The 26,431-nt window shown below is 42.2% G+C and overlaps 1 protein-coding gene across 1 annotated transcript in view; it reads right to left on the reverse strand.

Moving 5' to 3' along the window:
- Window positions 1-844: 844 nt before the first annotated feature.
- The window catches only part of CAPZA1 (capping actin protein of muscle Z-line subunit alpha 1), a 43,845-nt gene continuing 18,258 nt past the window's right edge, over window positions 845-26,431 (reverse strand). Inside the window, exons 3-10 of the mRNA XM_056138975.1 lie at window positions 24,017-24,068; window positions 17,136-17,199; window positions 12,652-12,858; window positions 8,412-8,491; window positions 7,521-7,599; window positions 5,619-5,690; window positions 3,437-3,499; window positions 845-2,630 (exon numbers count right to left, since the gene is read on the reverse strand). Of these exons, the coding sequence (XP_055994950.1) occupies window positions 2,490-2,630; window positions 3,437-3,499; window positions 5,619-5,690; window positions 7,521-7,599; window positions 8,412-8,491; window positions 12,652-12,858; window positions 17,136-17,199; window positions 24,017-24,068 (758 nt within the window). The 3' untranslated portion in view covers window positions 845-2,489. The remainder of the gene's footprint in view (window positions 2,631-3,436; window positions 3,500-5,618; window positions 5,691-7,520; window positions 7,600-8,411; window positions 8,492-12,651; window positions 12,859-17,135; window positions 17,200-24,016; window positions 24,069-26,431) is intronic.

A 26,431-nucleotide genomic window follows, 5' to 3' on the forward strand; every position in this document is an offset into this window, starting at 1 on the left:
AGTTGGGTACCAACTTTAGAACTCTGAATAGTCTAGCCAGGGAAGCTTGGAGAATCTTGTAAAAACAGTTATGTGAAAGCAAGCTGGGTGCACTCCACCTTTCCTATTGCCCACACCCTTCTATTCTAGGGGTGGGATGCAGGACGCAACTTCTCTTTCCTTCCTGGCGCATAATCCTGGGGGGTCACTGGCATCCCAATGTGTAATTATTGCATGAGACTTTCCTCTCTGGAGCAGCCTGCATTTCCTCTGGAACATGCTTCCTTTTCCTCACTCCTTGCGTATTTCTTAATACTCATTTCTTATATCTAAGAATACACAATTAGTTTAGAAATCTGGCTATCAATATTGTCTTGGGGGTTCATGTCCGGAGGTGCTCAGGATTTACTTCTGGTTGTGCGCAGAATTCACTCCTGATGGGGCTGGGGGAACCAGAATGTGTATTTGGGTCCAAGCCAGGGTTGGCTTTGTGAAAGGCAAGCACCGTACCTGCCTTGCTATCTTCAGTGAAAGGGTCCCCCCAAGCAGTGCTAAAGAGACCAGGAGCCCCTCCCAATGGCTCTGGCTGGAGAGGCTATCACACTGGGGAGTAAGGGGGACTTTACCCGTACTGTCTTTAGAGGACCCAGGTGGTGCTGGGAATCAGTTAGGGCGGAGCACTCAGGCCTTGGGTCATAAATTTAATATGCATACCTTGCAGGAGAGTCCTGAGTCCAGATCACTAGACACTTCACAGTAAAGGTCACAGCTGGCTACTCCTGGCTATCTCCCCGCAGGTGCTCCTCCCATATACTCGCCAGGAATAGATGGTTCAAAAACAGAGACTCAGTCAGACCAGTTAAGAACAAAACAGGTATATTTCTATTGGACTACTGATACAGAGGATAGTGTGGTCTGAATGGATAGTATGAATGACAAATAATACAAATATAGTTTATTTGAAATAAAAATGCTTATACAGCTCTGTAGGTCACTCATAAAGGAACTCTTGCTTGACTTTTTTTTACTCAGCAAAAAAAAAAAGCTGAAGCACAAACACCCCTTTTTTTGGACATGTATTTGGAGAAAGGAAGACACTACTTGGTTTTAAAAAAACTGACCTTCCTTAAGGCCTGGTCATAGAAGTGTAAACAATGTAAATGAGTCCACCATTACCAGCTGTCATATCACATCTATGTCACCTGTGCATTAAGGTTATGCAAAACCTGCCACTAGAGGCTTGCTATATCACAGTTACATTTGGCAGGCAGGACTGAGGAAGAGTAATTTAGAACAAGTTTTACAACCTATTTCAAACAGATCACCAGTATTCCCTGAAATACCTGGTTACAATAGAAAGATACTGCCTGGAAGTTACCCTTTTCACTTTGGTTCATTCAGTTTTTGTTTGTTTTTGATTCACTTGCTTATACAATCCTGCCAAAATGTTAAAGCACAAAATATCAATACCTACTGTTCCTTCAACATCTGCATTTAAAGTTTTATATTCTACTACATCCCTAGTATGTCAGCAGTTCCTGAATATTAAAAAATGGATTAAAAACTCTTCTGCAGAGAGAGAACAAGGGGGAATGCCCTGCCACAGAGGCAGGGTGGGATGGGGGGATGGGGGGTGGGAGGGATGCTGGGACACGTGGTGGTGGAGGATGGGCACTGGTGGAGGTGGTGGAGGGATGGGTACTTGATCATTGTACAACTGAAACCCAAGCACAAAAATTTATAAGTCTATAACTGTACCTCATGGTGTTTCACTAAAAAAAAAAACAAAAAAAACTTCTGTAAATGCAGATGTCTATAATTATAATAGTACTAGAGGGAAGGAGACAAGGTAAGAAAAAAAAAAAGCAAACACATTTATGGGCAGGGAATGTGGCTCAAGTCTTTGGATTTAAAAAACAATTTTCTCAGAGAAGCTGGTTATTATGGAATGTCCAGAAACTTCCTTCACTCCACCCCAAAAGGACTCGAAAAGTCCTAATCCAAACTTTTGAAGGCTACAGTTGAGATGTTATAAATGATCAAAGCAGTAAGAGGGAAATATCTTCCATTCAGCTATAGTTGGTAGCATAGCTCCCAGCTGCTGGTGGATCAGTACAGACCACTGAAGTACCAGAAGTGCTCTGAAAGATAAAGGTAGAAAAGTACTGACCAAATGACCTGTCTACGTCAGTAATAGGACGTTATGGATAGGAACATTTCCTAAATAGAATGACTCCAAGATAGATCAATGTTTCCATCATTAAATGTTGCAAAATTAAAAAAAAAATTTACAAGTAGATAATAGTGAAAAAGAAAATTACAAGGCAAAAAGAACACAAAAGAAACAAGACAATGCTATATAGGTCCAACAGTATTCCATGAGACTAGAAAACCTGTTAACTTTGAAAGCCCTAGCAAAATATCACTCTTGTTTATAAATCACTTATATATCGAATGATCACATGTTGAATCCTTTCTTTCCATGTAATGAAGAGCCCTGCATTCAGCCTTTAAGCATTTTGCATTTCCTTCCCGATCTTGTAGCTGAGGATCTTGTTCCAGTCGATCTTGGTGCGGGTGACTGGAAGCTGCCGGCGCAAAGCCTTGAACGTGGTGTCTGACATTGTTTGGTAGTTCTCACTAATTGCTGTCTGCAACAGATAATTGAAAATAAGCTATAACTGCAACAGGGAAGTTATGAAGGACAAAGTAATTCTGTGTTCAAAGAAATGCTCGAGGCGCATAAGGATAGTCAGGTTGTAGTATTTTGAACAAGCTCCTCTATAATCTCTGTGGTGGTTAAGTCCACCACCCACATTATGCTGGAAGGTGGTATAGTGTTATGCATTAAACCCTATTAGTAACAGTACTGGAAAGCAGTGCCTAGAGGGGTGGAAAATAAGAAGCAAGATTGAGGGTAGGAGGTAACTGGGGACACTGGTGGAGGAAAGTGGACGCTGGGGAAGAGATTAGCGTTGAAACATTGTATGAAAAAAAAAATACCCCGAATAATTTTGTAAATCACAACGCTTCAATTAAAAAAAAAAGACCCACCCACATTATTTTTTAAAGCTAGGGCTATCATTCCTTCCAACCTCTGTTTCAGCATTAGAAGGGAGGTTAGCAGAATGTCAAGTGGCAAGGTCTGTGGAGTATCCACACTTAAAACCAAGCAATAGAAGGGGCTGGAGCGATAGCACAGCGGGTAGGGTGTTTGCCTTGCATGCAGCCAACATGGCCGACACGAGTTCGATTCTCAGCATCCCATACGGTCCCCAGAGCACCGCCTGGAGCAATTCCTGAGTGCATGAGCCAGGAGTAACCCCTGAGCATCGAGGGGTATGACCCAAAAAGAAAAAAAAAACCAAAAACCCAGAGAGAGAAGTTAAGACATGTTGATAGGACAAAAGTAATAAAGTATTACATATCTAGAAAAGTCAGTTCCACATTGTCTTACCTGATACTCATTTTCTGCATGCTCTATGATTTTAATAAATTCCTTGGCAGTTTGGACTTCATTCTAATGGAAGAAGGGAATAGGGAAAATAAGGATTTTTTTAAAAAAATGTATAAGAGATGAGGACTCTGTAAAGTAAATCTATCTTAATTAACACTTCTATAGCAGTTTTTATCAAGTGTTTCCAGCAGATCACGCCCTCTTCCTTCCTTTCTTTTCTTTTTTTTTTTTTTAAGGTTTTGGGCCAGACCTGGTATTGCTTAGAGGCTATTCTCAGCTCAGTGCTCAGGGATAAAACTATGCTTCCTGTATGCAAAGCATGAGCTCAGTGCACAGAATAAGGCCTGCAAATTACCTTATTTGATTCTCAAAACCCTATGAAACACATCTATCTGTTCTGCGGATGAGAAAAACAGAAATTCTCTTATGTGACTCAACCAAACCTAAACTATTCCGTCCTCTCCTTCCCTCCCTTTTTTTCCTCCCTTCCTGGGGTCACACCTGTAGTGCTCAGGGCTTACTCCTGGCTCTGTGCCCAGGAATCACTCCTGTTGGGGCTTATGGGGACTATATGCAGCCAAACCTGGGACAACTGCACGTGAGGCAAGCACCTCCCCTGCTTTATTACCTCTCTAGCCAAAAGTGCTGCTCTTTTTGAATCATAAATATGGGATCTGAATCTAGATCTTAACCAAAAAACCTTCATGTTCTTTCCAATCAACTGGCCTACTGCCAAAAGACATGGAAATATCCTGACATTTTTATGACTGTGGGCTAGAATTTTTCACAGTAGTAGAGCACATGTCTTGAATGTGTGAGGGGCTGGAGTTGATCCCAGGTAGAAGAATGCAATTTTTTTAAAAACCTGAAAATACCTCTGGTATATGATATAAACATTCTCCTCAGACATATCAGTTATATATCCCCCCACTTGCGTAAATGATGATGTCAAGTAACTAATCACATATTGCCTTAAAGGATTCCAGTATGAAATGAATCGAATCTCTCACTCTCTTGTTTTTGGGTTACCTGAAGGCTTATTCCTGGCACAGCACTCTGGGATCACTCCTAGGGAGTGGGGATGTTGGGGGACATATAGAATGCCGGGATGTTCCCTGAGTTGACCACATGCAAGGTAAGCACTCTGTCTGCTGTACTATCTCTCCAGCTCTAACATTAGTTGAATTCTTGGGGCTGGAGCGATAGCACAGCGGGTAGGGTGTTTGCCTTACACGCAGCCAACATGGCCGACCCGGGTTCGATTCCCAGCATCCGATCTGGTCCCCCGAGCACTGCCAGGAGTAATTCCTGAGTGCATGAGCCAGGAGTAACCCCTGAGCATCGCTGGGTGTGACCCAAAAAGAAAAAAAATAGTTGAATTCTTTCAGTCACCATTAAGTAAGAGAGAATAAAAGGGTAAGATGTAGAGACAGTACATCAGGCAAGGTGCTTGCCTTAAATATAGTCAAGCTTGGTTCAAAATCTGGCAAGGCATATGGTCCCTCCAAGTCCCACCAAATGTGATCCCTGAGCAAAAGCAAGGAGTATGGTCTGAGCACAGTCAGGAGTGGAACCCAAAATACAGAACCAACAAAAATCACAAAAAGAGAACATGAAAGGAAATAGGGTAAAAGACTTAATATTTAGAGCTATAGCCCCAAGATTCTTTACAATAGTCAATAGTATCACCTATTTTCACTAAACTAAGAAAAAATTATCTGTTGTTTCCACTCTCCCCATATACCATATGGGATACTGGGGATCAAACCTAGGTCTGCCATGTGCAAACCAAGCACTCTACCCACTGTTCTATCACTCTTAAAATAAGCTCTCATAATCATCTCTTAATCAAAGTATTGAAAGCAAACTGATTTTCTAAAGGCTAGCATCAAAACTATTTTTTTGGCTATATATTTTTGCTACTCAGGTGTTACTCTTTAAGGTACTCAGGGGATCGATCGTATGTGGTTCCAATGATCAAACCAGGGTCAATCACATAAAAGACAAATGCCTTAACTTCTTACAATCTCTCTGGTCACCAAAACTAATTTTTCAAGGAAAGGTAAAGGTAAAGGCCCTCCCGTTGATCGTCGATTTGCTCGAGCGGGCCCAGTAACGTCTCCATTGGAGACTTTGTTGTTACTGTGTTTGGCATATAATTGAAAGAATATCCCATACTCACCGAAACAGTTACTGAATCTTGTACGTCTTTATGACTAACTAACTGAACATTTCCATCTTCATAATAGTGAACCTGTGTGAGAAAATTGACCAAGTTTATGTGTAGTTCATATAGAAACCTATGCTCAGAGCACAAACCACACCTAAGCCACCCCCGATCTTCACCAATTCTGAATAAACAGTATTTCATAGACATTTTTGTTTTGTTTTGTGGGCTACACCAGGCTGTGTTTTGAGCTTAGTCCTGGTTCTTCATTCAGGGATCACTCCTGGTAGGTTTGGGGAACCATATGGGGTGCTAGTGATCAAACCTGTGTCAGTTGAGTGCAAGGTAAACAGTGCCCAATCTGCTGGATTATCTTTATGATAGAATCCTGTTTTGATCCCTGGAACCCCTTGTGGTGCCAAGTCCTGCTAATAGCGATTCATGAGAACAGAGCCATAAGTCCTAGCACCACGGGAGATGGTCCAGCCACACCCCCCCAACCCAATGCGAAGAAAGATTTCAATCCAGATAAGTAAATATCTCAGTCCCACCACCAGCACTAGAAACTTGCTCTACTTGGTTATTTTATTACCTAACATGACTCTTGGTCATTCTCTTTAGTTTCTCATTTTTAAAATTTAAATGATTAAAAGAATCATCCATCATAGGGGAAGGCAGGGCACTCTGGTGGAGGGTGTGGTGTGGGAACAATGTATACACGAAACCCCATCACTACAGTATTAAAAACCATGATGTTTAATATTAACGCCCCCCCTCCCCATCTGTCATTACTGTATAGAAACTAAATTAAGCAAGGAAAGGATAAGATAGCTCAAAGGGCTGTCAGGGATCTGGGTACAATCCCTGGCATTACATGGTTTTCCAAGAACTGCTAGGCACAGTCCTGGTAGTGCCCAGGACTGTTGGAGAGTCGTCCTCTGTGCCACCCCTGGCCCTCCCCTCACCCCAACAAATGAACAAAAAGGAGAAAGAACTGGGGAAATAGTTCAGAGATGCTGAGCATGCATGAGTCCTGAGTTGGAGTTCTGGAATTGTATAGTCCAGCCCAGCCCAGCTTACCAGGAGTGATCCTGGTGAGACCCTGAAGGGCTGTGCAGGACACTGCAGGGCTGTGGACCTAACTTCAGGTCTGAAATGTCAGGCCATACCTGTAGTGGGTCCAGGGACTGGAGCACTGCTGGGGACCCCCTCTATTAAACACTGTACACTCCAGATGACTATTCTTGAACAATCCTGAATTGACCATTGTATTTAAGCAATACTTAGACACCAAAATCCTTTTAATTCTACATATAGCTGAATTTTATTTCTAATATAAGAGATATCAATTGCATGTTTGTTACAGGATGTGATATTTGGGCTGGGGAGATTAACCAGAGGTCAGGAGCACATGCCTTGCATTTGGGGAATTAGTCTGATGCTCAGAGTTGCATGAACTCCTAGTATATAGCTCTGGAGGACCCCGAGTACCACCAAGTATGATCCTATTAGCTCTTGAGCATCACTGGAGTTCCCCTTGTGGTTCCCAGCACCACTGAGCCTGAGCTATAAATGATCTGGCCTGGTTGCCTGAGTATCTCTGGGTGTGGCTCCTAGGCCTCGAGCAGAAATTGGGTCACTGTCACTGTCCTCCCGTTGTTCATAGATTTGCTCGAGCAGGCCCAGTAACATCTCCATTTTGACACTTGTTACTGTGTTTGGCATAACAAATATGTCACCGGTAGCTTGCCAGGCTCTCCGAGAGGGGCGGAGGAATCAAACTCGGGTCGGCCACGTTGGCTGCGTGCAAGGCAAAGGCCCTACCAGCTGTGCTATCGCTCCAGCCCGATATTGGGTAGGTCTGAATAAAAAAGCATTGATATTTTAAAATGGTCCACTAAGATATTGAGATCTCACCTGTATTTTAAGTACTCCCACCACTTGAGCTGTAGGTGGTGTGATGGTGAACTTCCACTCTGATCTCCAACGACCATTCCTATGAAAACAAATACACATAACAATGCAGAACTACAAAAAACCCCCACAAGATGCAATTAGCAACCGAAGCAGAGCCATGGGTACAGAGGAAAAGAAATACTATTTTTAGTGTCCATAATGTTTTCCAAATTACCTCTCACTTTTCCTTAGAGTTAAAAACCACATCTATTTTATTCATGGAAAGTTCTTCCTGTGTGTTATTTAAAAAGAAAAAAAAAATTTTTTTTTTGGGGGGGGGATACATTTGGGAGCTGCTCAGGGTTTACTCCATGCTCTACACTCAGGGATTTCTCCTGGAGGTGTTGGGTAACAGGGGTACCACAACGGGTAACAGGGATGAAACCCAGGTAGGCCACGTGCAAGGAAAGCAGCCTGCCTGCTGTATTATTGATCCAAACCCATTTTCCTGTTTTAATGCCACTTTCCCTAGGCATAGAGAGAAATCTTGCCCTCTGCAAGACTTTGTGGGGCTGATGTTTGCCACATTTTTAACCAAGTCCACCAGATTTTAGGAACATTCACCACCAACTATACTTGTGAGACCAGTGTCTGTAAGGAAAGGAAGAATCTAGTCAGAATCTGATGGATATATCTAGATTTTTATATCTTATAACAGGAACTAATCTAAATGATCACATGTACATCCCTCCATTTACAGAAGGGGAACTGAAATCTTTAAGTCTAATAATTTATTCCAACCTAATCAGATTAAAAACCAAGTCTCCAGTTTTTAATCTAGAAATTTAACAGCTAGTCTGGTTTCTTTCCAATCTGTTAGATACAAACAGAAGAGAACATGTACTTTCTTACCAGAAATTTTTAGGCTGAAATTGGTGGCTTTCAATGCATGCAATAATGGTCTGTTGCCCATCTATAGTTTTAGCATAAACCTATTATTAAAAAAAAAAAAGTTAGGTTCTGAAAGCACACTCTAGATAATGAATAAAAATGCAGTGTGTTAAATCCTTGGGGAGATAAACCAGACAGAATGAATTTACAATTGCTCATGGGATATGAACACAAAGCAGAACATGTTCTAATGGAAGTGGTGCTACAATGAAAACAGGGTCACCTGTGGCCATTTAAGATGGAAGGACAGTACCATTTACAAAAGGCCTTTTTTTGGTAATTCTGAGAAGCAGAATAAAGATGAGAATGGTTCAGAGGCAGAAAACGGAAGGCTTAATGAGTGCTAATTAATTCTAATAGGATAGGGCATATGGACCAGTAGGAGGCAATACAGGACGGTAAGGTTAGGTCATGTAGTAATACGAAGTTAAGACTAGGTTTTATTCTATAGGCAATGCAGAGACCAAAACTATATAACCAGAACTACTGTTCTGGGGGAGTACAGAGTAATACAGAAGAAAAGCTGGATGTTGGTTAAGAGGTCACGGAATTAATCTAGGTCATGGAATTAATAAGCGAGGGTAGGTAGTACAGTTTTCAGGAAGTAGAGGCACAGTCAAAAGTTAGCAATATATTGCTAGTGAAGGTCAAAAGAACTAAAGTATTTACGCACATAACTAGAACGATGATGTCATTAACATACTGGGAAATCTGACTGGAAACGTCAAACTAGCAGTAAGAAAAACTGATCCTTAACATGGGATACACAGAAATGTGAAAGCCTAAACCCTCCCAACCGTCATGTTTTACAACTCACAAATGATTATACATTTAGGTTCCTTTGTTCAGTTAAATCAGTTGAAAAACACTGCTACCTTTTATTTATGACTTCTTTCCTAACATCCTTCAGAAAATAGGTGAAGACAGAACATACTGCTTTGCTGATTCCATTTCATGCTACTTTCCCTAAATTAAACAAAGTGTTTGTTTTGGATCCACCTCAGCGGTACTCAGGGCTTGCTTATTCCTGGCTTTGCATTCAGAGATCACTCCTGGTGAGGCTCAGGGAAATATATGAGGTGCCGGGGATGGAACCGGGGTTGGCCGTGTATAAGGCTCGCAACTTTACGCCCTATCTCTTCAGTCTCTGAATAAACGGAGTTTTAAAGAGAACACAAAAAATGAGAAGTGCCAACATTTACAAAGATACAGAAAAAGAAGAAACATAACAGAAGATCCTGACACAAAAGTCCTAAACAAAATACAACTTCTAGAAATCAAATATAAATATTGATATATAGCACTCATGTAGAGTGCATCATCTACTCTGTGCTAGGTATATTGCAAGCACTTATATGCATTATGAACTCATTCATTCCTCACATCAATTCTGTAAGAATTTTTTTTTTTGCTTTTTGGGTCACACCCAGCGATGCACTGGGGTTACTCCTGGTTCATGCACTCAGGAATTACTCCTGGCCGTGCTCGGGGGACCATATGGGATACTGGGAATCGAACCCGGATCGACCCGCATGCAAGGCAAACGCCCTACCAGCTGTGCTATCACTCCAGCTCCGAACTATTTCCATTTTACAAATGAAAAAACTAAGGCAAAAGAATGACCAAAAAAAATTAAATAATTACAAATCACATATCTAATTTAGTGGAAGGGCTAGATTTCAACCAATCAGTATGGCTTCAAAGTAAGTCCCCCCCCCCCTTAATTAAATATTTTACATTTTTCTAATTAACAGACTAATGTCACCATCACCGCCCTCCCGTTGTTCATCGATTTTCTTGAGTGGGCACCAGTAATGTCTCCATTGTGAAACTTGTTCTTACTGTTTTTGGCATATCGAATACATCATGGGTAGCTTGCCAGGCTTTGCCGTGCGGGCAGAATACTCTTGGTAGCTTGCTGGGCTCTCCGAGAGGGGCGGAGGAATCGAACCTGGGTTGGTTGCATGCAAGGCAAACACCCTATCCGCTGTGCTATTGCTCCAGCCCAACACACTACAATTTTTATTTTTTATTATTATTTTTTGCTTTTTGGGTCACACCCAGCGGTGCACAGGGGTTACTCCTGGTTTATGCACTCAGTAATTACTCCTGGCGGTTCTCGAGGGGATCATATGGGGTGCTAGGAATCAAACCGGGGTCGGCCACATGCAAGGCAAATGTCCTACCCATTGTGCTATCGCTCCAGCCCCAATATACTACAATTTTAAAGTAGAAATCATGATAGAACTGTATTTTTAAGAATTTATTGAATTTTGGGGTCACACGCAGTCATGTTAGATCTTACTCCTGGTAGTAGGGGGATCAAACTAGGGATGGCTACATGCAAGGGAAGCAACTTAACCCCTGGGCTAGCTCACTGGCCCAACCCAAATTTTTCACTTTTAGTAAATAATTAAAAAATGTCAAATTACTTTTTGCTTTCCTTTTTTGTTGTTATTGTTTATGAGCCAAGCTCAGTGGTGCTCAGAAGCCCTATAAAATGCTGGGGTGGCAAGAATAGCCAAGATAAATATGAGGAAGTTTACTCCATGGCTCGGAGGCCAGACGCACACTTTAGGGGTAAAGGCAGTTCAGATAGAGAAGGGAGTACCAAATAAAGGGTATTGGGAAGATCCACCCAGGATAGGAGATGCTGAAAGTAGACTACAGACTGAACATGACAACCACTCAATGCCTCTTTTGCAAACCATAGCACCCAAAAGGAGAGAGAGAACAAAAGGGAGTGCCCTGCCACAGAGGCAGGGTGGGATGGGGGGATGGGGTGTGGGAGGGATACTGGGATTAGTGGTGGTGGAGAATGGGCACTAGTGGAGGGATGGGTACTCGATCATTGTATAACTGAAACCCAAGCACAAAGATTTGTAAGTCTACAACTGTACCTCTTGGTGTTTCAATAATAAGAATTAAAAAAAAGAAAAGATGCTGGGGTGGGCTACATACAAGGCAAGCATCTTAACCTGGTACTATCTCTCTGACCTAAATCACCCTTGATTAAAAAAACTGTTTAGGCAGCAAGGAGATAGTTCAGTAATAAATGTGTTCAATCCCTACTGCCACATCACCTGGTCTGCACCACCAAGCATGGCTCTAGAACCCCAGAGCAGTGCTGGATCCGAGCATCAAACTGTCAGGTAGTCATGATAATGGCTGAGCACTGTCACGAGTCCAGCACTGCTAGAAGTGACCCTTATTAAGTATCATTTTTAGTTTTGAGAGCACACCCAGCAGTGCTCAGGGGTCACTCTTCGCTCTGCACTTAGAAATTAGTCCTGGTAGTGCTCAGAGGACTATAGGAGATGGCGGGGATCAAACCCAGTTGGTTACATGCAAGGAGAGCACCCTACCTGCTGTACTCTTTCCCTGTTTCCCAAAATACAATTTTTAAAAGATGCGTTTCATTAAAAAATATTTGATTATTCAATAAAAAGAGCTATAGTATGTAGATGGGGTCTTAAAATAAGTTCCCATCAGTAGGGGACAAGGTTGAATGGCCTGACTACATGCTCCACAGGTCAGAGATGGGGGTCCAACCCCCAGTCTGTGTAGCCCCTTGCATAGTCGTGGGTGGGCCCAAAAGTGCCTACCAGAAAGAACTCCCAGGACCTATTTGGTGTGTGAGCCATACCCCACAGAGCTCAGGTCTTATTGCTCCTGGTGGGGCTTGGGAGACCTTATGGGGTGCTGGGGAACATACTTGGTTTGGCTAAGTGCAAGGCAAGTGGCTTACCACTATCTTTCTAACCCTTTATTTTTTCTCATGTCTAAGCTGGAAACCTTAAAGACTAGCATATATTGACATTTTTTTGTTCTATGCACTGGTATTTATTTATTTTTTGCTTTTTGGGTCACACCCGGTGATGCACAGGGGTTACTCCTGGCTTATGCACTCAGGAATTACTCCTGGTGGTGCTCGGGGGACCATATGGGATGCTGGGAATCGAACCCGGGTTGGCCACGTGCAAGGCAAATGCTCTACCCTCTGTGCTATCACTCCAGCCCCTGCACTGGTATTTAAAAGTTTTTTTCCCATCTGTACCTCTTTCAAACATCTCAGGGAGTGAAGTGCAGGGAAAACCGTTGGTAGTTAAGAACAAAATGCTTTTTTGGCCGTCAAAATTCCCCAAAGACAAGGTAAGTGAAAGATATAAAACACTGATAAAGAAGCAGGCATATACTTAACAGTACAGAAGCCGTTGGAATAGTGATCTTTCACATAGGCCCTTAAAGCACTGTCACAGGATTCTCTCCACGACTTCAGACTACCATCTGTGTCCTCGGGCTGGGGGTCACTGGCTTCTTTCCGTAAGTGATCAAACTTAAAGGAAATCTTGTTTCTTGGATCTAAAAATCTGCTATTGCCCAGGTCACCATGTTCTGTAATTAAAACCTTTTAAAGAATAATTACAGGTATTAGTGCAAAAATAAAGTCGTAACATTTTACAAAGCAAACAAAAAGTTGAAGAAAACAGTTAAATTTGCATTCAAATTTGTCTTTCATACTTTGCAACCAAAACTATCCTTATAAAATATGGGTAAGTCAACTTTAAATCACCGGTCTTGGTACTGGCGTACAGATGCTAAAAGGTTGAAAACCATTGGCCTACTGCCTTGGTTATAACTGCTGGTCTGTAGAGTGGTATACAAGGGCAGACGCCAGTTTGCAGATGTAATAAAGTTGAATTATACTAAAAATTATACTAAACTGTCAACATTTCCCCCATTCTAACAATAGACTATAATTTTGGTTCCAGTTATACTACCTATATATATAGTTTATACATAGCTGAAACAAACCACAGGTACAGTATTTTTATTTTTTATATTTTTTAGGGAAGGTGGAGGTATATACCCAGCAATGCTTAGGGCATACTCCTGGTTCCATGTGCTTCTAGAGGGGATGGAACCCGGGTTGGCTGAGTACAAAGGCCCACTATACTATCTCTCTGCCTCCTTTGTCATTTTTAATGAGTGTTACCTCTTTTGTATTCATAAAATATGTGAAAAAACACAAAAGTGCATATTTGAGTCAGAGTGATAGAGCCAAACAGAAAACCAAAAACATACTCAAATGAAAGAAAAGTATGGGCTGCTCAGATAGTTCAAAGGATTGGATATATGCTTTGCATATGGGTGGCCCAGGTTCAATGGTCAGAATTGAGCACAGTCAGGAGTGATTCCCTCTTCCACAAAAACAATGGGTGAGGGCTGGAGTGACCGTATACAGAGGATAGGGCATGTGCCTTGCACGCAACCAACCCGGGTTTGACCCCCAGCATCCCATATAGTCTTCCAGGCAACACCAGGAATAATTCCTGAGTGCAGAGCCAGGAGTAACCCCTGAGCACTACCAGGTATGACCTACAAACAAACAAAAATGCCATGTGTATTTCTTGTTCTGTGAACTATTACTTTTACTTAATTTTTATTTACAGTTCTGGCATCCTCATTAATAATTCAAATCTTTTTTTTTAATGTTTGGGAAATGTCTTTCTGCTACTACTATTACAATGATTAAAAATGCTTTTTTTTTTTTTTTTTTGCTTTTTGGTTCACACCCAGCAATGCTCAGAGGTTATTCCTAATTCTGCACTCAGGAATTATTGCTGGTGGTGCTCGGGGGACCATATGGGATGTTGGGAATTGAACCTGGGTCGGCTGCATGCAAGGCAAACACCCTACCCACTATGCTATTGCTCCAGCCCCAAAATATCTTTTGACTAATTTTTTTTTGGGGGGGGGATGGGACGGGTAGTGAGGGTCGGGCATAACCGGTAATATTCAGGGTATTACTCCTGGCTCTGCACTCAGAATTACTCCTGGTGGTACATAGGGAATCATATGAGGTGCCAGGGATTGAATCCAGATTAGCCGTGTCCAATGTACTGATGTACTACTAGCTGATGTACTAACTCTCTGGCCCTATTTTGGATGCAGTCCGTGCTGGAGACCAAACCCAGCACAAGTTACATGCAAGGGAATTCTATTGAGTTATATCCCTGACCAACTTAGCTATATATCAACATAGATCTCATACCTTACAATTATTATTATCATTAGACAGCATCAACTGTAAGCAACAAACTATTTCCAGTATTTTTTGTCTTGTAATCAATCTTTGAGAAAATTAAGGTAAACAAAAATATAAACCAAAACAAGTGAAACAAATTCCAATCATTCTATAATCCTAACAGTTCGGTGTATATTTCATTCATATTTCTTTCTACACAATTTCGTCTATCTTAAGATGTATATATACTTCCTATAATTTCACATTTCACAAAATGGGATGTATCAGCACATTGGAACATGTTTTGTTGTGCTAGAGCTTAAGTATTCTTTTTTTTGGTGGTACATAAAATAATGGTATTTATGAATTTATGTATATCATAAATTTATCTAAGTATTTATGATACACTGATTTTAACACATCTGTGATTTATATTTCCTCTTAAATAATAACATGAGGGGGCCGGGGAGACAGTACAGCAGGTAGGGCATTTGCCTTGCATGCAGCTTGACCTGGGTTCAATTCCTGGCACCACATATGGTCCACTGATGAATTCCAGGTGTGATTCCTGAGAGCAGAGCTATACTAAGCCCTGAGCACTGCCAGGTACGGCCCAATCCCTATGGCCCCCGTCCCCGCAATAAAATAGAATTATAGCCAAGGAGAAGGCTTGAAAGTTAGTGTGCAATGCACTGCATGGGGAGAGACTCAGGTTCAATCCTTGGCACTGCATGGTCACCCATGCATCACCAGGGAGAAACCGGCTCTGCTCCCAAGCACTGCACAATTCGTCTATCTTAAGATGTATATATACTTCCTATAATTTCACATTTCACAAAACGGGATGTATCAGCACATTGGAACATGTTTTGTTTGTTCTATAATGGTGCTTTAAATTTTACCTGAACATATCACGAATATCTTCCCAGTTCAATATATCAGTTTTCAATATTTTTTCACTACTATAATGCTTCCATCAAATAATCTTTTTCTTTTGTTTGCTTTCTGGGTCACATCCGGCGATGCACAGGGGTTACTCCTGGCTCTGCACTCAGGAATTACTCCTGGTGGCGCTCAAGGGACCATATGGGATGCCGGGAACTGAACCCGCGTTGGCTGCATGCAAGGCAAATGTCCTACCTGCTGTGCTATCACTCCATTCCCACAAATAATCTTTTTGTGTTTGCATTTTGTTTTGTTTTTGGGGGCGATACCAGCAGTGTCAGGGCTTACTCTTGGTCTGTGCTCATTGTTTATCCAGGCAGTGCTCAGGGAACCATATGTGGTGCCAGGGATTAAATTAGGGCCATGTGAGTGCAGGAAAAGCACTTAACTTACTGTACTATCTTTTAGTAGTACAAAAAAATCCCGAGGAAAGTAATATATGCTCTCCACTTATTTTCCTAGAATAAATTCTGTAAATTTGTAATTTTGCACCAATTGCATTTGCTTGTTGGTTGTTTGTACGCCACCAAATTTGTAAAGGGAACAAATCTGTAACAACAAATCTGTAAAGCCTGTCAGATGTTAATAATTATGGAAAAAATGGGAACACTTGCGTTCTTTCTGTATTTGAATAGAGATGTCTGTTTCATATTAAATATATCATTTGAGTTTCAGAAAGAAGATTTGGAGACAGAAACTGTCAGGCCTGGAGAAATAATATAGCTGGTAGGGTACTTGCCTTGAAGGCAGATGACCTGGGTTCAATCCCTGTCACACCGTATGGTTCCCTGAGTCCCATCAGGAGTGATCCATAAGCACAGAGCCAGGAATAAGTCCTAGGCACAGCCAGGTATGGTCCAAAAACCAAACAAAAAGCCCAAACTGAAAACTCCTTTTCATATTTACTCTTATATTTTTTCAATTTTATTTACAATTTTTTTCAATTTTATTTTCATAAAGTTGTTCACAATAATTGATTACATTCAATACTTCAACACCAGTTCCACCACCAATACACTTCCACCACCATTATTTCTATTTTTCCCACCATCACTCAAGCCTGCCCCACAGGCAGATGCTAAATAATTTATTTTGTATTGCTTGTTATGAGTCACTATTGTATTTTATTTTTATTTTTGCTATAAAAAATACAGCCTTATGTGTTGTACTATCTCTCTGGAACCAATTCTATTTTATTTTTTATTGGAACCACACCTGGTTGTATGCAGGGGTTAGTCTCAACTCAGTGCTCAGGGAAACCATGTGCCAGGGATCAAACACAGGGGCCCCCCACATGCATTGCTCCAGTCCCTTACGCAATCTCCCCAGTCTTACATTCACAAATAGGCAGTTCTCTTTCTGTCAAAGAAGATCCTAGCACTGTCAGAGGAAAAACTTCCAAATAATACAGTATTTACAAAAACTGTAACATAAATCTGTTATCTTATCTTCAGATATCTGCTTTGGTTTACAGGATTTCTATTACCATTGAGGCATAGCTTTTTTTTTCTTCTTCTTTTTTGGGTCACACTAAGCGATGCTCAGGGGTTACTCCTGGCAAATGCACTCAGGAGTTATTCCTGGCGGTACTTGGGGACCATACGGGATGCTGGGAATCAAATTTGGTCTGGCCGTGTGCAAGGCTAACACCCTACCCACTGTGCTATCGCTCCAGCCGAAGGCATAGCCTATTTAATAAGAACAATCATTACCTGATCTTCATATCCTTCTATCTTCACAGGTGTGAACTGATCCATGTTATATTGGGCAAATGCACTGTTGTTTTAAAAGTTAAAAAAGAGAGAAAATAATTATGTATAAATAACCACAGGAAAATAGTTTTATATCAATAAGCATAAAAGTCATTCAAACAATAGTGGAAGAGTGTGAAAACAGTCCCTGGTGCTTTGCCGTGCTCTCTCCAGACTACTAGGGTTATCAGAATACTTTCTAGCTTTCTGAAGAAACTCTTTTCCAGTTTTCTGATGTGCACTATAATTTGTAATTTTCCCTCCAATATAAAACTCCAACAGCACTTCCATTTAGACAATTCTCAGCATTTAAGCAATCTGATTATTGTGGACTGCCTACAGTTTTAGTGATTTAAGAAATACCATTTAGTTCAGGAGGCTGCAACTGAAGGACAAACTGGGAAAAGTTGTTTTTCTTATGCTGGGTTTTTGAGATAGGGCAGGATCCAGACTCCCATTTTTTGGCGGGTGCTTGGGGGCTCACTGGTGGTGGTGGCTCCTCCCAGACTTGGGATGGAACCCAGATCTTCCCCATGCAAAGCAGGCACTCAGCACAAAGACTATCCCTTTAGTCCTAGGGTACACCAAATTCAAATGTGACCGATGTTAGTAAAGGCTGAGAGAATGAGCTGAGAGCTAGCTAAGCAAGTCCAAAGTATTAGAGTAGAGTTTAAGGCATACAATTTAATTTTCAAAAAGAGACAGAAGGGGGCAGGAGAGACGGTACATGGTTAAGATGCTTGCATGAAGCTCATCAGGTATCATTACTGCGGATGGTCCTGAGTGCCACCAGGTGTGGCCTTATGGGGTTGGAAAAACATGAGTAACAAAATATGTGGATAACACCAAACTACCATTTATCCATAATCAGTTTATAAAACTGTATTTTCTTTCATCTTCTATTTTTGGGTGGAGGCAGCCACACCTGGCAGTGCTCAGGGCTTTCCTCTTGGTTCTATTCTAGGTTCTATGTCATGTGCAAAGTAAGCGCCCTACCTGCTAGACTATAACTTCTGCCCCAATAACAGTCCTAACATACACTATGTTAGGCTCAAGAACCCCCCTCAACCCCTGCAAGGGTTTTTGGGTCAGACTACTGGCTGTACTCAGGGAGAATACTGGATCTATGCTTAGGGATCAATTCCAGTGGTACTGAAGACTAGAGTCTTACCCGCTGTACTTATCTTTGCGCCCCCAAGACCACCATTTCCCCCCCCCCCCCCTTTTGGGTCACAACAGCATACACAGGAGTTTACTCCTGGCTCTGCACTCAGGAATTACTCCTGGTGGTGCTCAAGGGACCATATGGGATGCTGGGATTTGAACCTGGGTTGGCCGCTTGCAAGGCAAACGCCCTACCAGCTGTGCTACCTCTCCAGCCCAAGACCACCATTTTTAAGCAGAGCATTAAACTTGTCCTAGAGTTCTCAAAGGAAACTAAGCAAGAACTGAAACAATAAATATTTAAAGTTCTCTGAATGTTTATAATTCTCTAATTTTCTGTTATTGTGGTCATTTGTCTTGTTTTTGGGCCACAACTGGCCCAGTGGATTACTCTTGGCTCTTCACTCAGGAATTATCCCAGTGGTACTCAGGGCACTAAACAGAATGCCAGGATTGAACCTGGTAAGGCAGGATTGCTGCAGGCAAGGCAAGCGCCTTACCCACTGTACTACTGCTCTGGCTCCGTGTTGATTTTTAATAAAGAAGTTCCTTCTAAAACTACATCCTGGGGTTGGAGAGAGAGTACGAGGGTAAGGCTCTTGCCATGCATACAGCTGTCCCGGGTTCTATTTCTGGCATCCCATATGGTCCCCCAAGCACTGCCAGGAGTAATTCCTGGGCACAGAGCCAAGAATAACCCATGAGCACTGACGGGTGTGGCCCCCAAAACCCAAAACAAAAAAGTACTTCCTTCAGGGCTGGAGCTATAGTAGAACGTGTAGGGCATTTTCCAGGTGTGGCTGACCTGGGTTTGATTTCTGGCACCCAGAGTCTAACAGGAGTAATCCCTGAGTGCAGAGCCAGGAGTAATCCCTGAACATAGCCAGGTGTGACCCAAAACAAAACAGAACAAAACAATTCCCCCCCACAAACAAAAACAAACAATATTCTCCAGTTAACAATGAGTTTCAAACATACTGGCTCTTTAAAAGAGCCAGTAACTGAATGTCCATGGATAATGAACAACGTTTTCCTAAAGCTTAAGGTATAGGAAGTAAATTTAGCACTGTGTTTTTGTGCCACACGGTGATGCTTAGGGGCAGCTGGGGCAGCTAGCTGAGCTCTGTGTTCAGGGATCATTCCTGGCAAGGCTTGGGGAAACATATAAGGATAGTGGGGAAAGAACCCAGGCTGGTCGGTCTAAGACTAGTGCCCTATCCACTGTACTATCACTCCAGTCCCAAATTAATCATATATATATATATTTTAAAAATCACTGTGAGATAGAACATTACAAAATTGTTAACAATTGTGTTTCAGTCATACAATGTTCACCCATCCCTCCACCAGCGTAATTTCCCAGCACCAGGGTCCCTAGTTTCCCTCCCACCCCTTCAAGCCACCCCCACCCTCACCCCAAATTAATCAGTTTTAAGATAGCATCTAACACCATAGTGATTACAAAGATGAATACCAAAATTTGTTAACATTAAAAAATTTACATTTAGGGGGTATGGTGCCACCAGCAGGTCAACCTGTGAGGAGAGTGCATCAGCAGTCTGATGGCACTGTCAAGACTTTCAGATACCCCAAAATTGCTGCTGTGCCTTTGGCCAGACCCCCAAAACTTGGGGCAATGTTTACCAAGAAAGTAAAGGGCCAAAAGTTAGGTATGTGGAAGACACACCCACACACAACCTCGGGCTCAGCTATATAATTGGAGGCATGACCTCTCTGGTTTCTGATTGAACTGCTTAATGGTCATGATCCCAGAGACTCAGAAACAAATCTCGGAACCCAAAGGCTTTTGGCAGAAATCCGTCCTGTTCCTGCAGTAGGTTACTGGCACTGGGCCACTCCAAGTGGAAATAGGTTTTGTGCCTTGGCCTGTTCCCCCTTGCGGCCCGGTGACTGCCATCCTCGAGGCCACTGGACAGTCAGGTTTGGGCCTGCAGTGACGAGACACGCAGAGCCTCACCAGATGGGGGTGGAACCGGCCCTTTCCTCCCCATCCCAACGAGACCCCAAGTCGCCACCTACAAATGGCCTCTCTGGCTCCTGATCAAGCTGATTAACGGCCATGATCCCAGAGACTCAGAAACAAATCTCAAAACCTAGTGGCTTTTGGCAGAAATGCATCTGGACTGCATACAAGGTGGCCGCCAACTCAGAGCTTATTGGAAAGGCAGGTTTGAGCCCGCGGTGACAGGGCAACTGCAGTCTCATGGGAAAGGGGTAGTACTGGTTCGTCCTTCATGCCCTACCGAGGTCACGAGTTGCCCCCCACAAGCTCTCCGACACGGCCATGGCTCCAGAGGCAAAAGGACTTAATCCAGAGCCCGGCAGCTTGTGGCAGAAAAGTGAATTGGACCAGGTGTTCAACTACAGTGCCATGTTTCCCCGGGAGGGAAAGGGTGTTGCTCCCTTCCGTCTGTTCCCCCCCAGCAGCAAGGTGGCCGCTGCCTCAGAGCTTATAGGAAAGCCAGGTATGAGCTGGTGGTGACGGGGCAACTGCAGTCTCATGGGAAGTGGGGTGGTACGGGCTCATCCTTCACGCCCTATCGAGGTCATGAGTTCCCCCCACGAGTGGCTCTCCGGCACAGTCATAACACCAGATGCACAGAAAACAATCTCGTAATTATCTGGCTCTTTGCAGAAATCCAAAATCATTATATGATTCTCATAACTAGCTATAGAAAACAAAGTATTTCACCATGCCTTTTCAGCAATTCTGATTGTTGGGGGGGAAATTCTAAACAATAATGGTGCATCTTTTGTTGAAATAATGAATGTAATCAATGTAGAGAAGAATTAAGTGGAAATCATCTGCCTCGCAGGCATTGAGAGGGGTGTGAGGGGGGTATATTGGGGTTCTTGGTGGTGAAAAATGAGTACCGGTGAAGGGAAAGGTGTCTGATCATTGTATGACCGAGACTTAAACCTGAAAGCTTTGTAACTTTTCCTACAGTGATTTAATAAATAAATATAAGAAGGAAAAAATACATTAATTATTAAAAAAAAGGTGGAGTTCATGCCCAATTCAATCAGCTAATCAGTGGCTGAATAAAAAGCAGTACTCCTACATAAAAAAAAAAAAAAGAAAATTACATTTAAACTTAGTCCTATACTAAACTCCTCCCCAGATGGGGAATTCTTTTTCCTTTCTCTTCTATTTTCCAATAAACTTTTCTACTTTCCAAAAAAATTTACATTTAATTTAATCTCAAGTAAATGTTATCTTCATTCTACTGCTCAGGTCAAAACCCCAGGATTATTATGAATAATTCATTCTCTCACACTTTTAAAAAACTTGAATTTTTATTTTTATTTTTTTAGTTTTAGGGTCACACTACATGATTTAGTTTGGGAGTTGCTCCCAGCTGTACTGAAGGGTCCCTCTGATGCCAGGGAACTGAACAAGAGTCAGAGGCTTAACCCCTGTACTTCCTCTCCAGTCTCTCACAGTGAATATCATAGGTTTGAATATCAGTGAATATCATAGGTTTGAACCTTGAGTGCATATCCTGAATCTGACACCTTCCCACTACAACCTCTCTGGTTCACATCACACTTATTCTGGAAACACTCTAACAGCTATCTTACTTTCTAGTTTTGTTGTTTATTTTTGGGCCACACCTTCGATGCCCAGGGCTTACTCCTGGCCAAACGAAACTCAGGAATTATTCCTGGTGGTGCTCAGGGAACCATATAGGATGCTGGGGACTGAACTCGAATTGGCCATGCACAAGGCAAATGCTCTACCACAATACTATTGCTCCAGCCCAAGCCGTCTAACTTTCTCACTGAACCCTGGCAAAGCAGGCAGTGACTTAAAACATGTCTCATCAAATCATTCTCTATTCAAAAGATAATTCCCTATTTCTCTTTGGTAATCAAAAACATAGATGAAAAAAGAAAAATGGTTAAGTGCCAAGCCATTCAGGTTTCTTCATTTTATAGAAATGCCAACAGTAATGAGAAGAGTGAATACTGAAATATTTACTCTAAAGAACTGAATAACTTCCTTATAGAAACAAAACTAAATTCATTATCTGGCCTTAAGACAATCCTTCGTTAGCAAGAAAGTTTATCAAGAATCTGAAGCCTTAAAAAAAAAAAAAGAATCTGGAGTCTAAATGAATTAGAATATTTACAAATAGAATAGAATGCTTTAATGTCAATGCCATTAAAGCAACTGAAGCATCTAAAATACATACCAAATTCTAGTATCAATCATAATTGAAAATGGGACAATAGGTGTAGAATGCAATAACCCTTAGGACCAAATTACATTCTATTTTTTTTTGGTGGGGGGTCACACCCGGCCATGCACAGGGGTTACTCCTGGCAGTGCTCAGGGGACCATATGGGATGCTGGGAATTGAACCCGGGTCGGTCGCATGCAAGGCAAACACCCTACCTGCTGTGCTATCTCTCCAGCCCCCCAAATTATATTCTTGACCCCCTTTTAGCAATACCTTATCAAGAAAAGTACATAGTTCATTTATTTGGGTTAGTTGTCAAGGACAGAACCAAGAATGGGGGATTAGAGAAGACAGCACAGGGAACAAGGGTCTTGCTTACATGGGTTTGATACCCAGATCCACAAACACTGCCAGGAGTGATCCCTGAGCATAGAGCTAGGAGTGAAAATCCAAAAACTAAGAATGGTAAAATGAACAAACTGAAAAACTTTATATTGTGAAGTGGCGAGTTCCTTATTACTAGAAGCATTCAGGATTTATTGACAGAACTCATGTGACTTCTTTCACTAAATGGGATTGGAGAGGGTGGTGCTAAGGGGACCGTGTGGGATGCCGGGGAATCCAATCCAGGTTGGCTGTGTGCATCGCACTACCCACTGTATTATTGCTCTGGCCTCTCTATAACTAGTTTAAAAAAACTCAACATAAATGAAAAGAACTATAAAAGAAAACCTAAAAATCAGTATCAAATTCTGCCTTAAAAGAAAAATATCAGGGGAGAAAAAGTACAGTGGGTAAGCAGGGCATTTACATTGCACACAGCTGACCTGAGTTTAATTTCCACACCACATATGATCCCCCAAGCTCCACCAGGAGTGATTCTTGAGTGCAGACCCAGAAATAAACCCTAAGCACCAGTGGGTATGGCCCAAAAAATGAAAGGGAAAAAAATAAAAACTAAAACATCTGGCAAAAATATCATTATATATGATAACCTTAAAGGGAGTAAATAACCTTTGCAGGTATATATTTTCTCTATGAAAAGCACTAAAACTCATACAACCATTTTATTGTTTTTTTTGGGGGCCACACCTGGCTGTGTTTAGGGCATAAAACCCAAGTTAACCATTTGCAAGAAAAAAGTTTTATGCATTATACTATCTCTTTGCCTCCTAATTGCTTCATTTTGATTATCTTTTATTTATTTTTGTTTTTTCTGGTCCCACTTGGTGATGTTCAGGGGATATTCCTGGCTCTGCAGTCGGAAATTATTCCTGGCAGTGCTTGGGGGACCATATTGGATGCCAGGGATCGAACCTGGGTCGGCTGCATGCAAGGCAAATGCCCTACCTGCTATACTATTGCTCTAGTCCCATTTTATCTATATTTAAACTTAGTTTCAGTGTACTAACTTACTATTAACATAGCTTTTCAGTTAGAACAACATGTAAGTGACTTTAGAAAGATACTTACTGTGCTGCCCCTTCTCTGAGGAGATTGTCATTATTAAGTAGTAGCCGGACATCTGAATAAGACAAAAAATGTTAACATATTAAGATGTTCTGTACAGTATAAGTTTTGTAAGTTTTAGTTTATTTTTCCACAGGGGTCTGGTGATGCTCAACCTAACATTAAGAGTTTAATGGTTCAGTTCTAGGGTCCAGTGGTAGAGTACCGGCCATACCCACAGCAATGCTAGGTGCCAGCAGTTGCTAGTAGTGGAGAGCAACTAGTTGCAAGGACCAAACTCAGGGCCTTGAACATGCTAGGCACGTGCTCTACTACTTGAGGTATTGCCCCAAACCCAAACCTGAGTATTTTTGATTTCTGAACCACACCCAGCAGTGCTCAGGGCTTACTTCTGGGACTGTGCTCTGGGATCAATCCTGGAGGGGATGAGGGGACTATGCAGGATGCTGGAATCAAATGTGGGTTGACTCTGTGTAAGGCAGTGTCTGCATGTACAAGGGACTGTACGTGGTCCCTGCAGTCGGAAATTTCTTTGTTGAATCTGTTTTGCATTTGGGGCCACTATCAGCAGTGCTTGGGAACATTTTGGGCTTTAATCTAGGGCTCTGCCATGAAAAGAAATATGCCAGCCCTTTAAGCCATCCTCCTAGCCTGTTCCGCCGCCCCTCCTCCAATCCAGCCCCAAGTACTTTAGGAAATATGAGGGAAGAGAAAAAGAGGTAAAGACAGTCCCATAAAATAAAGGCAAACAAATTATATACTCTAAACTGTTATGCAGGTAATTCTACAATGGAATGTCTTATTTTTAAAATTTTTGAAATCAGGGTCTGCAAATTTAGGTATTAGATATAAAATGCAATAAATGATAATGTTCATGAATTTGCATGTATTTGTGGCACAGTACCCAACATCAAATTCTCAAAGAATTTCATAACAATTATCATGGTTCGCAGGTTATAACTGAAGCTATTTTGTTGATTGATTGATTAACTGGCTTTTTGGGTCATACCCAGTGATGCTCAGAGGTTATTTCTGGCTCTGCAGTCAAGAATTACCCCTGGCGTTGCTCCAGGGACCATAGGGGATACTGGGGATCGAATTCAGGTAGGCTGCGTGCAAACTACCCACTGTACTATCACTCTGGCCCTGAAGTTATTATTATTTTTGCTTTTTGGGTCACACCTGGTGATGCACAGGGGACCATATGGGATGCTGGGAATCGAACCCAGGTCGGCCGCGTGCAAGACCAACGCCCTAACCGCTGTGCTATCTCTCCAGCCACCTGAAGTTATTTTTATACCTAAGGAATATTTTAGGGACTGGAGAGAGCTCACTGAGCTCACTGCTCCAAAGCTCAGCTCACTTAGCTTTCTCTAGTTCCTAAAATTTCTCAAATGCTCAACTGCTATGAATCAATTTCATAGGAGAAAGTCTGTCTTATCTGGCTAGTTGTATTATTTACTCGCTACAGCAAATGCTTGTGTATTCTAGTCACTTTTTCTCTGCATCACTGATTTTTTTTTGGGGGGGGGGCATACCCGGCAGTGTTTGGGAATCATACAGGTTTCTGGGGTTGAAGTTGGGTTGGCTGTATGCAAGGCAAGGCCTGACTTGCTGCACTGTCTCTCTGGCCCCTGCATTACTAATTTTACCAGTGAAGATAATTCATTATTTTGAGTGTGTGGAACTCTGTTTTTTGTTTTGTTGGGTACATCTGGCTGTGGTCAGGGCTTACACTCCTGCCTCGTGCTCAGGGATCAGTCTTTGGGACTACAGCTATCCAGTGGCCATGGAGACTCCAGGACTGTGAAGATGATTCCTTGAACCTAGGGCAACAGATGCTCAAAGAATTGTGTGTGCAGCAAGATCAGGAAGTCACCCACTTGGATTGTAAACTCATAGTCACATGACAAAGCTTATAAGGAGACGGAAGGGTTAAGTAGAGGCTGAAGAAATGTGCCTACATGCACTAGTGAGCAGATAGCAGAGGTTAGAAGGAGGTTGTTATGGCTAGGAAGCTGCTGGAGCACTGTCCATGAAGTTCTAAGGCAGAGGCACGGTTAAAGTATGGCTCACACCCAGAGATGTCTGTCCAATAGGCAATAACAATGCCTCTTAATCTGTTACTCTCTGACTACGACAGATTTCCCCAGCAAAAGACCTGTTCCCAGAGAACTTGGGACTTGGGACTTTTCTGTGGGCCCTGAGACCCCTAGTCAAGGGTCTACACCAGGGAGAACTCCAACAGGGGACCATGTGGGGTGCTGGGGATTGAACCTCAGAAAGCTGTGTATAAGGTAAACGCCCTAGCCGCTATACTATCTCTCCAGCCCCTATGTGTGGGGGTTCTAGGCCTGGTAGAGATGAGAATCCCATAGTTCCTCTCCACAGGGAAAACCTAATGTAAAACTGAAATTT

This window comes from Sorex fumeus, unplaced genomic scaffold (genome assembly GCF_029834395.1).
Source record: "Sorex fumeus unplaced genomic scaffold, SorFum_2.1 ptg000131l, whole genome shotgun sequence".
NCBI lineage: Eukaryota > Metazoa > Chordata > Mammalia > Eulipotyphla > Soricidae > Sorex > Sorex fumeus.